The 13,826-nt window shown below is 46.9% G+C and overlaps 3 protein-coding genes across 3 annotated transcripts; 2 read left to right on the plus strand and 1 right to left on the minus strand.

Moving 5' to 3' along the window:
• Nucleotides 1-60: 60 nt before the first annotated feature.
• On the minus strand, nt 61-1,725 carry PHATRDRAFT_43212 (predicted protein; the record flags this gene model as incomplete). The annotated part of the gene is made up of 3 exons (XM_002177460.1): nt 61-707; nt 736-1,591; nt 1,622-1,725. The coding sequence occupies 3 exons, from the start codon at nt 1,723-1,725 to the stop codon at nt 579-581; spliced, it is 1,089 nt and encodes a 362-aa protein (XP_002177496.1). The 3' UTR covers nt 61-578.
• Nucleotides 1,726-2,656: 931 nt separating this feature from the next.
• PHATRDRAFT_32379 (predicted protein) lies at nt 2,657-8,350 on the plus strand (the record flags this gene model as incomplete). The annotated part of the gene is made up of 4 exons (XM_002176923.1): nt 2,657-2,993; nt 3,176-7,303; nt 7,854-7,915; nt 8,057-8,350. The coding sequence occupies 4 exons, from the start codon at nt 2,657-2,659 to the stop codon at nt 8,348-8,350; spliced, it is 4,821 nt and encodes a 1,606-aa protein (XP_002176959.1).
• A 1,191-nt stretch (nt 8,351-9,541) lies between these two features.
• PHATRDRAFT_43213 (predicted protein) lies at nt 9,542-12,836 on the plus strand. The gene is made up of 5 exons (XM_002176924.1): nt 9,542-10,319; nt 10,436-10,829; nt 10,915-10,969; nt 11,404-11,506; nt 11,539-12,836. The coding sequence occupies exons 1-5, from the start codon at nt 9,591-9,593 to the stop codon at nt 12,715-12,717; spliced, it is 2,460 nt and encodes an 819-aa protein (XP_002176960.1). The 5' UTR covers nt 9,542-9,590; the 3' UTR covers nt 12,718-12,836.
• The last annotated feature ends 990 nt before the right edge of the window (nt 12,837-13,826 follow it).

Here is a 13,826-nt window from a genome sequence, read left to right on the forward strand (position 1 = left end):
AACTCCATGGAGCGCTGCCTTTCTAAGAACATGATCGCTGTCTTTCGACACCCCAAAACGGCCCAGTGCTGCAACAATGCCAAGGTGCTTAGCAACTCTATCCTGGGTCGTTCGATGACTCGCCAACAGTAAAAGTGCTTGGACAGCATACCGAGCAGCTTGACAGTCTTCGTCCACTTCATCAAAACGAAAACTTCTTTCAATAAAAATTTGGAGAATGCTGTTGTTCAACGTAATTCGTTTTGCGTTTGCTCTGTCCGATGATAGATTCAATAAAGCTTCCGTTGACAATGTCCTCACTGGGGTGAATGAGTCCTTCGCGAGATATATCAAGGTAGCCAAGGGTCGAGGCATGCGCAACAGATAAAACCCGTTCGAACAAGAACGAGTTTGCTCAACAAATGCCTTGGCAACGCAGAACCGGATTCTCGGATTCGTCGATCTAGATAAGTCTATGAGCCCGTCAACAAATTCTGCGTGTCTGGAGTGACCAACGTTCAAGTATCTTGAGATTTTTTTCAAGGTTTGTGCCGCTGCTTCGTTGCCTAAGCTTCCCTTCGCCATTTGGATCAAATAGCTCAGCTTTCCTCCGCGGAGCAGTAGAAATGATGCGGTTCTTTTGTTCGTCCATGCGCACAGAGCTCGTAGAGAAGTTTCACGTAGACTTGGGTGGAGGCTAGACTCAAGAAAACTTTGTAATATAGAATCTATCTGGCCATTGGCTAGTCTACTCACAGCAGGGGCTTCCCGGGCCAGCATAGCAAAACATTCCAAGACTTTTAAAGTGGAAGAATCCTGACCCTTTCTTAGGATTGCAATCATCAGATCCAAAAACCCTCTGGTGGCTAGCATAATTGATACGTTGCAAGCGCACCAGCCCAAATTAAGGAAAAACGCCGACATCATGTTGTCCCAATCACGCTTGTCGGCGGCGTCAAAAGATAATTGCTCATTGGCGACAGCAGCTTTCACAATATCATCCAATAAACTGGGTCTACGCGGGACGAAAAGTTTGTTTTCGACACTGAAAGCCGTCAAATTTGCCAAGAGGCGGATAGCTTGGTAGCGGACGAAGTGAGGAAAATCGGTGTCTCGGATAAATGATTGCAGCGACCGAAGAAGCTGATCTGATCGTTTTGTTTCCTCCAACCGCCATGGAATATTTCCAATCCGTTCGAGCAGCAAAAGAAACGGATTTTCGCTGGGTACGGCGGTATCGTCGGCTGTAATACAGGCACGATATACAGGGTCGAGTAATATCTGAAAAAGTACCAGAACCAAGTCGGTACCGGAACGACTCAGTGCTACGACCGCTTGGGATTCCGAACATCTCAGCAGGAATAGCAAAACTCGACATGTAGCGTCAACATCATAGGGGTCAGCGCGTAGGTGGAATATCTTTTCGAGCCAAAGTGCAAGGACTGGCACGCCTCCAGCTTTCACAGTTGAATCATGAGCGGGTACGTCGTAGTGATCGAAAGCAACTGTCGCGAGCGATAAGACTTGACGGCGATCGCTAGCCGACGATGATTTAGCGAGCCCTTCAATCAGAAAGATGGCCTGTGTGCTGATTTCTTGCATCGTCCAGTACCTTAAAATGACTATTCCGAATTATGTTTACAGTAAGAATAAAGTGAAGAAGATACCGGCGGTCAGGGATGCAAGTTTCAAGTTCAAACGCAGGCTTTGGTGCACCAGGCAACGGTCATTCAAAACGAGGCACATATTGAGTACAAGCGGTTTCGTGTTGCACTCTTTTTCCAGCACAAAAAGAGTATCACTACTATTGCATGATATTTTGAACCGTTCAAATTCATTTATAAGAGTACACTTCCAATTGTGGTAGGCTAAAAAACAAGAAAAGCATCCCCTGCTCGTGTACCGTGCACGTAATGTAAACTTCTCTGCATCTGCATATGTTTCAAGCAACATTGCAGTTAGTATCAGTAAGGTCGTTGTTTAGCCTTCGATGTAGAGAAAATCTTCATTCATTTAAGGGGAAGCAGTGATAAGCCGAGACACATGGTGGGTGGCTATAGTGGTTGCTTATTGCTAGACGCTGTTGAAATTCAAGCGGCTTGATGATGAGAATGCCGAAGGTTCCATCAAATACCATTGTTGCATTTGTCTCTGTTTTCACTGTGCATGATCTGCCGACACCTCAGAATAACCGTCGAAAAAAACCGATAACGAGGTGTTTTTTACTATGTAGAATATATGTCCCTTGAAAAATCTCGTTAATTTCCAACGCACAAGTCTGTCGAGGCACATTTGAAACCCTGTCGTGAGAAGTAGGGCGCCTCACACATACGACATCGCGGTGGCTTCCAAGCCGCACAATATCGTCCCTTTCCCCTCCCTATGTTTGTCGAGCACTTTTCTCGGGGAGATTCTTCGGCTTTTCACAAAAACACTCTCAACAATAAAAAATTCTCTCACTCGGTTAGGCGTCGAGTTCGAGGGTAGGAAGTCAGCGACCATAAACTCGTAACAGCCCATTGAGTTGTTACCATCTTGCGTAGCATAGAGCACACGTCTGCGTGCGTTAGAATAGGGAGAATCGAGCAAGTGGTCGGGCTCCTTGCTCCCACGAGACACAATCGTAAAAAGTAGATAGCTACGAGAGACATTGGTAAAGGTGAACGTGACCAACAGAATGAGTGTGGAAACAGAAACGAGCCATATTCCAGAAAGCTCTATTTCGAACGCAACCAATGCAAAAGGGGTGACAGTGGAAAAGCAGGTTGTGAAAGAAGCAAAAGAGAAGACCATCCCATCTTCCGGCGACGGCATTAATGACTCTATTACAGCGGGAAAATCATGTTCGAGCCAAATTCGAACATGGTTTGAATCGCTCTCTGCTGATGAACTATCAGCTGTGATGAGTTTCTCAGACAAAGCGTTTTTGGAAACTTTTTTGGACCTTTCTTCATGGTCCGATTCAGATCGGGTCCCATACCTTCGTGAAAAGCACGGCAGCCCCTCCGACGTAGGTGAGTACACGAATGGAACGGGTCCTTTTTTAGTAATTTCGTAGCATTCAAGGTTGAAGGATGGCAAGATTCCCATTGGTTGGCAGACAGACCTTGATCAGATATATCTCACAATCAGCCGTTTCAGTTCAACAACCGTCCCCTCACGTTTTATATCCTTTTCATGCGTTTTGACTTTCTAGGGTCAAGACAGATTCAATGGGAAAAGTTGGTTCCGTGGAAGGCTGTCGAAACGTCCTTGAGTATGTGTAAGCTATGGGTAGAAGAGGTCGAAAATGATTCTGCTTTGAGCATGCCCAGTGCCTCAAAAACCGAGACGGAAGGTCCTGCTGATGCATCACTATCTCTAGCGGAATCGGAAGGGACGGGGAGAGTTGCTGAAGAGATTGGCGAAATTTTTTTGGAAGAATCGTCTTCAATTTTGGAAGTTGAGGATGAATGCGTAGGCGGGGAGGGAATCATCGATATTCAGCCGTTTTTGTCTCTTTTGGATCGAACCTGTGTGATATATTCATCCGCGATCCGTTATGTTTCGGAGAGGGAACGAGAGGGGAAGGAAAGTCCTTTTGTGACTGTTCATCCTAGTCACTTCGAAGCACTACAAGGTAGTCAGCTTCTATCAGTTTTGGATACAGCGGCATCGTCCATGTCTGAGCCATTCTTTTTGTCAAAATCAGTATATGATAAGGCACCATGGCAACATCGCTTTGGGACCAAGAAAGCTTTAAAATTTCCTCTCTGGGGATTATTTCTTGCGCGTTTCGAAAAGTCTGTCTACAATGCATTTTCAAAGCATACGCGACAAAAGAGTTTTCATGCCAACGAAGCTCTCAACGCTGATTTCCCATTGCGCGATGTCTTCTCGCATGCTCGGTTGTTAGGAGAAAAGATTGTTGAAATTGACGTGAAAACGCTGGAAAAAGTTATGTTGCCGTTACATTTAGTCTATTTTGGAGAGGATCGTCCAAGGTCTTGTACGTTGGAAAATCTCATGTTTTTGCCATTGAACTGGTTGGTTTACGCCAAGTCTACTTGTAGAAAGGTAAATTTTTTGTCCGGTGACGTTGCAGTTCAATGTTGTCTCGAAAGAGTGAAGGAACACAGCGGCCTCGAAAATGTTTCTTTTGGAAATGTGGGTGCAGAATTCGAAGTGACCACACCGAGAGAGGGCGGCCAATCTCAAGGTACTGTATTAAAGAAGAGACGACGGCGGCGCGTCAACAGGAAGAAAAATTCGAATGAAACATCTATTGGTCCAATCGGAGGTGAAAAGAGGCTAACTACAGTCGAAACCGAGTGTGCACCGGTCGAGACTCCACTGACAGAATTATCGACATCGCTTGAAGCGGCGGTCGTCCCAAAAGGCCTCGTCTGTGAACTTTCAGTAGCAACAGACGAGATCTCAGCTCAAAGCGATAGATCGGCGGTAAAACAAGCGGAACAAAGTAATGTTGATGATGGTAGCCGTGAAATAACTATTTCTCGTGTTCAAGGCACGTATGTGGTCGCCAGTACGCCGAACATGGAAAATATAGAACAAGTAAACTTGTCTGACGATCGGAAGGGAGACGATGGGGATTCTTGGGAAAAGGTTGAAGTCCGCGGGCGCGCGAACCGCAAAAAAGCATTTGAGCGACCACATCACGGTCAACTACGGGGTAGCCATCGGGGATGTGCTTCCCACTCTATGCACGGGCACATTGACGGGTCGAAGAAGGCCAAGATCTCCAGGTCAAGTGGCGCTCGGAGAAGAAACACGAACCGCAAAGTCGCTCGTGATATACTTTATAAGGTTCTCGATTCCGTTGAGGACCAGGTGAAAAATAGAGGAGAAGAGAAACCACCTCTACCCTCTAGTAATCCGTGGAAGACTGTTCATTCAGTAGGAAGGACCCCGGGAGTGAGCACTCCTTGTTCCCAGAAAGGAGCCCAAAAACATGTGACAATGAGAGATGTGGTTCTTGGTAAGAGTGTCCGCAAGTCAACTATTAAATCTTCTCTTTCTTCTTTTGAAGCTTCTCCATCAGGAACAAATGCATTGAAAGAATCGATGAAGGTGCAAAATTCTTTGGTGTCTAGCCAGCAGCGAATGGTGGATCAGAATACTGCCCCTACTTATCAGGAGACTGTTTCAGCAGTCTCTGGCAATACCCATGACCTGTTGCCTCAGAAAACAAGCATCTTTAAAACGAAAAAGCACGATCCCAAAAGCGATTGTATCTCAGACAATAGCGAAGCTCCGCAAAATCGAGCTGGTGAAACGTCTCCATCGAACGAAAAGAATATCGCGCTATCTCCACCGCTGCCAACTCTACTCAATCCGGAATCCGGAAATAGTTCGACCTCCTCGGTTTCATCGAGTTTGGAAGTTCCACATGCAAGTCATTGCCACCATCATTCCACTACCGCTGTCGATGTCAATGATGTGGGCTATCATCTTTTGGATGTTTGCGACCGTCTTAGTCAAGATATGAGATTATTTATGAGCCGCCGATCACAGGCACTAAATGCACGGCGAAAGGAACGGGTTGCATTACTTGGTGCTCTGCAAAACTCGGTTGCCAAACTCTGGCCCGCCAGTTGCCAAGTCGAGCTATACGGAAGCTGCGCAACTCATCTAGACTTGCCTTCCTCTGATCTTGATGTCGTGGTTGTAGGATTAGATCGTCGGAGGGGTACTTTGATGCAAGTGGGTACTCAGAACAATGGCTGTCTTGACGGTAAGATGGAATCAAAAAGTGATTTTGATGTTGACGACGTTCGTCAAAAGATTTTGAACGCATCACTTCCTCCGTATATTCCTACATCGACGTCGCTGAACGCGGAACGAATTAAGCGTCTTGCAGCCGAGCTTGCAACTCAACCTTGGGCGGTCCAGGTGAAGGCGATTCCGACAGCGTCTGTTCCTGTCGTCAAGGTTCTTGCTGATCCATATCGTCTCCAAAATGTTTCAGGAAATGATTGGAAGTTGGATAAACACCCAAAGATTGCTGCTGAGACTTCCAAAGTCAGCCAAGTTTCAAGTGATTCCGCTAGACTTCAAAGTTTCCAACCTTGGCGAGGAGCAGATGCAATGAACGGACTTCTCTCTTTCGACATCACTTTTGAAGGGCCGGAACATGGTGGAATTGGCTCGACGGAATTTTCGATTCGGACTGTGAACGAAGCTTGCCGTGAAACGGGTCTCCCACCGGAGGGTACACCATTTGTTCAAGTGATAATGGTGCTAAAGGAGCTTCTTGCCCAGCGCAAACTAAACGAGCCGTATTCCGGGGGCCTCAGTAGCTATGCACTCTTGCTTCTTGTTGTGTCTCTTCTCCGTGAACGTACCGTTATTCGGGAGGAGCTGGATCGAGTGGAGCAACAAAGACAGGCGGTGGCTGCCGATACTATGGATACCCAATTTAGTCGGATGGGTCACGACAGAACGGCACCTGCTTGCCCAAAATCTCAACAAGTTACAAAGACGTCAAATATACAGCGCATGAAGAAGGTTGCAGAGGGAGATATAGGAAAGCAGCAAGTGAGCTCGACGTGGGCCTCGATTGCAAAAAGCGAAGCGAACGACTCTGATCTTGCTACGAATAAAGTTTCTGGCATCTGGAACTCGCGGCAGAAGCGACATTCATCTTTTGCCGATGTGATGCTGCGTCCAGCATCGCAATGCAAAGCTTCCAATAGGTCCAGTACTCATATGAACGATGTTGCCCAAAACTTTGATGCGCTTCATGAGGCCACGTCTGAATGTGAGAAAGATGGAACTGGCAACAGAGAACATATGCCTGATGTGCTGCCGGCAGATTCTTCACATGTTCCCACTGCTCCGTCCTTCTTTCAACAAGGCTATAACGATGTTGTTGATGTACTGTGCTCCGGCAATACCACTGCAGGCAAGCTGTTGATGCATTTCTTACTTTTTTACGGGCATCACTTCGAGGCGCAAAAAACGGCAATAGACGTTTCGGGCACACATGCACGAGATATTACCGGACGGTACTTATCGTACTTTTCACCATTTATTCCACGTGGAGCACTGGGATCCATTGATCCTATGACAGGCATGTTAACGGTGGATCCTGTTATAGTCTACGATCCTTTGGAAGGTGCTGAAAACAATAATGTCGCCCGACGGTGTTTCGCTTGGAACAGCATTCGATGGATTTTTGCTCAATCATACGCAACTCTGTCGAGTGCTGTTGAGCGAAGCACCAACCCACCGACATGTCCTAATAATGGTGCAACGCCAACACCGGTCGCAGATATGACGGTATTGGCTGATTCGTCGCGTGGCTTTATTGATAGAGCTGAAGGTAGAACCGAGGGAACTGTGGACGTAGACTTGATGGATCCATCGTCCCCACTTTTGCGCTGCTTGCTATCGTTTTGAATGGGATGGGCTCAATTGACATATTGATTGAACCACTTATGCGTATGGATGTAAAGGAAATTCGCTAATTTGGCCATTACATATCACAAGCACAGGGGCGTGCCTCAACGCCACAAGCATAAATAGCCCAAAATGGGTTGTTTTTAACGCTTTTAAACTTTAAAAAGCGGTAATTTCCGGTAGGCGTTAAAATTACGAAGTGAGCTATTTTCGGAATCAAATCCACTTAAGGATTAGAACTCAGTCCCGGATTTAGTGAAGGTTTCTGAATCCTTCACTAAATTAGTGAAGGATTTACAGTTAGTGAAGGATTTGGTGAAGGATTTACAATTAGATTTTTGAAACGACCGTGACTTGGGAGACGAAAAAATAGCCAGTAGTCCCTGTCTTTCCTTTACTGTTAGCAGGCGCTCTTTAAATCTCCAAAAGGCGTCTATTACAGTTTTACTTGAACAATAACCGCAAAGGCACAGGCTGTGTGAGCGTTGGAGTCTCGAAGCGACGTCGGGAAAAAATTTCGGGTCGTTCAAGCACTGTGAGTTCAGCCTTGGCGAAGGGACGCGGAGGAGGATCTGCAGGAAGGGGTCGTGGCAAAACAGGAGGGCAAGGACTTCATATGCAAAGGCACAGTTTGTGTGAGCATTTGAGTATTGCCGTGATGTTGGGAATAATGTAGGGTCGTTCGAGCGCTACGAGTTCAGCCTCGGTGACGGGACGTGGAGGAGGATCTGCAGGACAAGGTCGCGGCAAAACAGCAGGGCAAGGTCCCAAGCGCAAGGCCGATGCTTCCGTATCAACGGTAACAGGAGCTTCCACTCCTACCTACCACACTGAGACAGCAGCAACGCAAACAAAATGCTTCCTGAAAAGAATCGACGGCACACATTCGGGGAACGGACGTGTACGTTCCTACGGCGGCAGCAGTGTTCGTCGTAGCTTTCAATCATTACAGATTTCCCAGCACGTTTAAAGGAAAGCTGCGAGGGTAGAGGTCAATGACAATATTGTCGGGATAAAGAGGACGTCGACGGGGACAATCCGCCACCGTTGTAGCGTGCGCGACTCAAGTCGCTCCTCACTTGCGGTGTCACCCAGGGATCGACAACTACCAGTCTCAATATTGATGCTATGCATCTGTACTATCACACCGCAGGCTGTCAGCGTATCTATCATCAGATTGTGGCCTGACCAATGGAGCTGGTCCCCCTCATGGACTTGTGCGTCCAGTGCGAAAAGAAATGGAAAGACAGGGACTACTGACTGTGAGTACTTTTTCGTCTCTCAAGTCATGGTTGTTTCAAAATCTAAGTGTAAATCCTTCGCTAAATCCTTCGCTAAAACCTTCACTAAATCCTTCACTAATTTAGTGAAGGATTTGGAAACCTTCACTAAATTAGTGAAGGATTTGGAAACCTTCACTAATTTAACAAGGATTGAAAACCCTATTCAAAAGTTCAGCCAGTCCAAGCTTTCAAACGGCACTTTGAAAAATCTGTCTGGCGCGCAAGAAGGAACACTCCCTAAATATGATGTCTTCTCTGTTATTTCGATTAAATTAGTCAAATGAGGCACGCCCCAGATGCCACCTATGTCGAAAAGTACTGAAAGTAAGTCGATCTAGCAGACTTTTAAGACATTGATGCCGGAGCGCGGATGTTTCTTAGAGGATCAAGCAATTTTGAAGGAATATCAGGTACTGGGCAACCTCGCTCACGTGGTGAACCCCCGAAGACTACACTTGTGAATGTGCTGATGCCGGAGCGCGGATTTTTCTTAGAGGATCAAGCAATTTTGCAGAAATATCTATGGCGATATTTTTATAATAGCGTTCACCTGAAGTAGAACATTAGCAGATGCTATATATTCAATGAATTTATGTCAGGTGCGTATCTACATTTGCTTGCATACGAAGTTTGCCGTGCTTGAGAAGGTGCAGTTCACTTCTTCTAAGATGTTCCAAGTAAAGGAAGAGAAGGGCTCGCTATCAAAACGACCTACCGTATTTGTGATGACGATTAACAGTAAATGTTCTTCCCACGGTGTTTAGTCACGCGACCAAAATAGTAGTAGAACTGGAAAAGCGCGAACATCTTGAGCCAGACGGACGGGTTACGGTGACTGGACCGAACCCATGCGACGGCACCGTGGCCATCCTGAGCTACGTCAACACCTATCTGCATTCCTCTTACATCTGAAAGTTTCCTTTTCCCATGCGTCTTCCAGCTGGCAGTAGATGCTGTTTATTGATCGCTTGCCGAGAAGGATGCGATACGATAGCTCCATCTATAGCTATGTCATTCGTAGAGAATCGCACCGGATCGAAAACGAAACGTTTAGTCTCTTTACTGCAAAAAGGAATGTTGCTTCTGATTACTGTGGGCATTCTTGTCACGATCTTCGATCTCCTAACCTTCAAAGGTCTCCGCAGCGAGCATCTTCAGATAGCAAACGAGTCTCATCGTTGGAAAAGATTATCGGACACCTGTAGTGGTAAGGAACCTCTTTTGGAACTAGTCACTCAAGCCGTTGGAAATGTTTCTATGGCACAAGCTTATATTCAGGACAACTGCAGAGCTTTGCCGACGTGGAAAGGCGTCAGCAACTTGTACGGACCTACGCCCGTCATTCTAGGTCTAGAGCACTGTGAAGACTTTCGCAGCAACCTTAATCAAGCGAAACCGCTCGGTGGCCTGAAAATTGCGGGCTTCTTCAACTCGGGTACCAATGCTATGGCACGAACGCTTATGGAAAATTTGAACGACGGAAAATATGGTAGCCGTGCGACTTTGGAGTCTACTATTAGAGCGCAGGGAGTTGTGACTCAAGTACCTTGGGGCAAGCATCGGTGGATCTTGGCAGATGAACTGGCTCGCTTGTCTCAGCCTGATATTCTACCCGTGGTAGTGGTACGTGATCCGTACCGATGGATGCAGTCAATGGTAAGCGAGATATGCGGGAGCTATTGGATTATGTCACTTATTGATTTTCGTCTAACTATGTGTGTGTGCGTGCGTGTGTGTGTGTGTGTGTGTTCTCCATTTCTTGTTCTTTCCAGTGCAAGTCAACGTACACTTTAGTCTGGGATCGGGGACTTGCGAATCATTGTCCAAATCTTGTGCCGTCCAACAATAAAGAGATGGAGATGAATGGAAACCGCTCTTCTTTTTCGGTGCAATTGACGCAAAGTGTCACCAGCACTCACCATTCGTTGGCGTCATTGTGGTCCTCTTGGTACGGATCGTACTTCCGCTCAAGTTCTCCGCGGCTAATTGTTCGCATGGAAGATTTAGTGTTCCACGGGCCGGAACTTGTGCGTCGATTGAGCGACTGTGTTGGAATAGACCGTGTTCAGCCCTTCGTGTTTCTTACCGAAGCTGCCAAAGATCACGGCCGGTCAACCGACTTGTTGACAGCCATAGTCAAATATGGTAGTTCGGAAGGGCGTTACAGTGGCATGATGGTGCAAGACTTAGTTTACGCGAGGGATGCGTTATCGGCTGATCTTATGGAAACATTGCACTACCAATACGACAGTGTCTAGCACACTAGGTAGTAGAGCTGGCCAGGGTCCGACCCTGCGAGGAGAAAAGTCATCGCTCTGTAGAGAGAGGGAACGGAACTAATAGGAAGTAATGTAACAGTAAGTAACCTACTAGAATGCTGGTGGTAGGGGTAATAACGGACCGATTTTTGAAAAAGAAGACTCATTCACTGCCAATCATGTTACGCGACGACGATGGACAGACAGGAGTAGAATTTTTTCCGTGCACCTTCCGCGCCACATGTGAGGTGATGTCGGCGCCCTCTGAAATAGGATGCGCTTTCTCGAATAACGGTTGTGTCAACCCCTCGCGATCTACCAGACGTGACGCGACTAGCGAATCGAGAAGCATCGAGAGGATAGTCGCTCGCAGTCAGCTAACATCACTTCCACAACTTGCTACGCTGGTTTTACTTCCATCCCTAGGGCACACATTACTTACCCGTCTTTTCCTCGAAGTCATTGTTGAACGAGAAAATCAGAATCAGAGGAATGGTGAACGAAACGTCTTCCCTCCTTCGTCCCGCTGACATTTCGGGTTCCGGCCCCGAGAGACAGACGACTGGACACGATCCCATCAAACCTGTAAGTTTCGTGCCATACTATGAACGTCGAAGACAAAAAAGAGGAATCTCACCCTTGACGATTTTCAGCAGAGCTCTCAAAGCGGATTCCCCCCAGCAACAGTACTACTTGCGCTGTCGACAATTATCTTGCTCGCATGCGGCTTGCGATACTATCCCACATCCCAGCAGCAACGACAGGTTTCTGTGGCCTTTCTCGGAAATTCCATGTTTTATTTCAACGATTTTCCGCGCTTCCTTGTTGAGTTATCGGACAATGGCATTCGTCAAGATTCTTGCTTGCATGGCGGGGCCAGTATCCCCAGTTTGGTACAACAAGGCAACGGAATGTTTCCACAGTTTCAGACACCAGCCGCGATTTACGCCCAATCATCGGACGGCTCTCCTATCTTTGACTACGGTGCATGCTCGGCGAAAATGCTGTTGACGGGGACTAGCATTTACACTCCTGAACAGTACGAACGTTTCAACGAGACGGATGGGATGGTCAAGAACCCTTGTCGAGAAGATTTAGTCTTCACCAGTTACATCGAGAAATACTACGCCACCAACAAGCCAAACTGGGATTACATCCTCATCAACGATAATACTCGCAATCCAGCTCGCGGCTCGACGCGCCAAGCTTCGTTGCAAACCTTGCAACATTTCTATATTCCGTGGCTCCACAAAACTGGAGCGACGCCAGTCTTTCTGTGGACACACGCATACTCGGTCGAGTCCACACCTAAACGCAACATGACGGGTCTAGACGATGTGGCAAATTTCACCTCTTTGACAGGCGCTGGATACCGCGCTTACGCGGAATTCTTGCAAGCCCACTTGCCGCCAACCCAGAAGCCACGAATCGCACCAAGTGGACTCGCCTTTTTGACGGTCTACGAAGAAAATTTGGAGATGTGGAAGAAACTCTTTCACAACGCCGACCATCTGCATGCCTCACCGCATGGTACCTTTTTGCAGGGATGTGTTGTTTATCACACGTTGTTTGGAAAAATGCCGGATCGGGACGTGGTAATTCGACGTGACATGGGATCATTATGGGCCACGGCTCGAATGATGCAACACTCCTGGGAACCGCCGAACCCTATGCTTCACGAAAGGGACGCAACTTATCTGTATGATGTTGCCGAACGCGTCATGAACGGTCATGTTCCGGAGACTTACATTGAGTACAATCGGGGAGAAGTTGCTGATACTGGCGATGATTCCTGACTGTATGTTGCTGCCGGAATATAGCTCCGCGCCAGCCTAGTACAGGAATCTGGCAATCATCCGTGTTATGCAATTGCGTGTGAGTGTAAATTTAACTCATTTAGATTGATTGTTGAGTGAAACTTTGCCTCTGAGAGAAAACCGGATTATTTTCAGACCATTTTAAGCATGTGGCACGGAGCGAGATCGCATACCAATTGTACAAGAGACGTCATTGTTGGTCATATTCAGCCGATTATCGCAGTCGCAGGTAGGACCAGATTGTGTGAAAGGGGACGGATGCAAGTGCTTACTGGCAACATCGGCAGAGAATCAAATTGAGTGACCTTCGGCGTCTAGTCTGTCTTTCGAGAATTTTCCAAGGCTAAAACCAGCGCAAGGACCCTCTTTCGCTGTTTTCACTAGTCTTCTGCAGTGCAGAATCAGTAACATTGACAGTTCTGGTCACGTCTGCATATTCTCTGCGTGTCTAGGCCAGAGATACATAGATTTACTGCTTCCTGATTCCTCTACGTTGAGCCAGCAATCTGCCTGGAAACTGCTTCAACAAGAACTTTATTCGATCTCATTCACAGTCCATCCGAAACAAGTAGAAAGACGCATATCATCCTAAGTATTTGCAATCAGCATTCACTGGCCTGGACCCTTTGAAAGAATATGGTTGATGAGAAAGCGGCACCGAAAGTTTACACCATAAAGAGAGAATCGCTCTACTCAAATTGAGAGCTAAGGGTTGAGCAACGCTCAGGCATTCCAGAAGGTACAGCACCGCTGGCAGAGAAGCTTCGAATCTTCATTCTGTCACAGACCCATCACATGCTCTTGATCTTCGGTAAGGCGGTCCTTCCCGTAGCATCTTCGCCCGTTTGGTCAAAGAGCGTGTTGGTCGTGCATGTCACCAGAAAAGTGTGCAACAAATGCATCCCCATTCTTCATTGGTTGATGTAGATTTGCCAGCCTTTTTCAAATAACTCAGCTTCCGTGACAGCGATACTTTGCATATTTAGATGTCGAGGCACATTTACTGTTGATCGCATCAACAAAAAGAGGAAGCATGAAAGAGGTATAGATTCCCTGCAATAAACAGGATCTCTCGGAATAATATCAAC

This window comes from Phaeodactylum tricornutum, chromosome 1 (genome assembly GCF_000150955.2).
Source record: "Phaeodactylum tricornutum CCAP 1055/1 chromosome 1, whole genome shotgun sequence".
Classification (NCBI taxonomy): Eukaryota; Bacillariophyta; class Bacillariophyceae; order Surirellales; family Neidiaceae; genus Phaeodactylum; species Phaeodactylum tricornutum.

Coding starts and splice junctions, on each gene's coding strand:
- PHATRDRAFT_43213 (XM_002176924.1), top strand. CDS start 9,591: ATGCGTCTTCCAGCTGGCAGTAGATGCTGTTTATTGATCGCTTGCCGA. Junction 10,970..11,403: donor CCGACCCTGCGAGGAGAAAA/GTCATCGCTCTG, acceptor CGAGAAAATCAG/AATCAGAGGAATGGTGAACG. Junction 11,507..11,538: donor GACACGATCCCATCAAACCT/GTAAGTTTCGTG, acceptor TGAACGTCGAAG/ACAAAAAAGAGGAATCTCAC.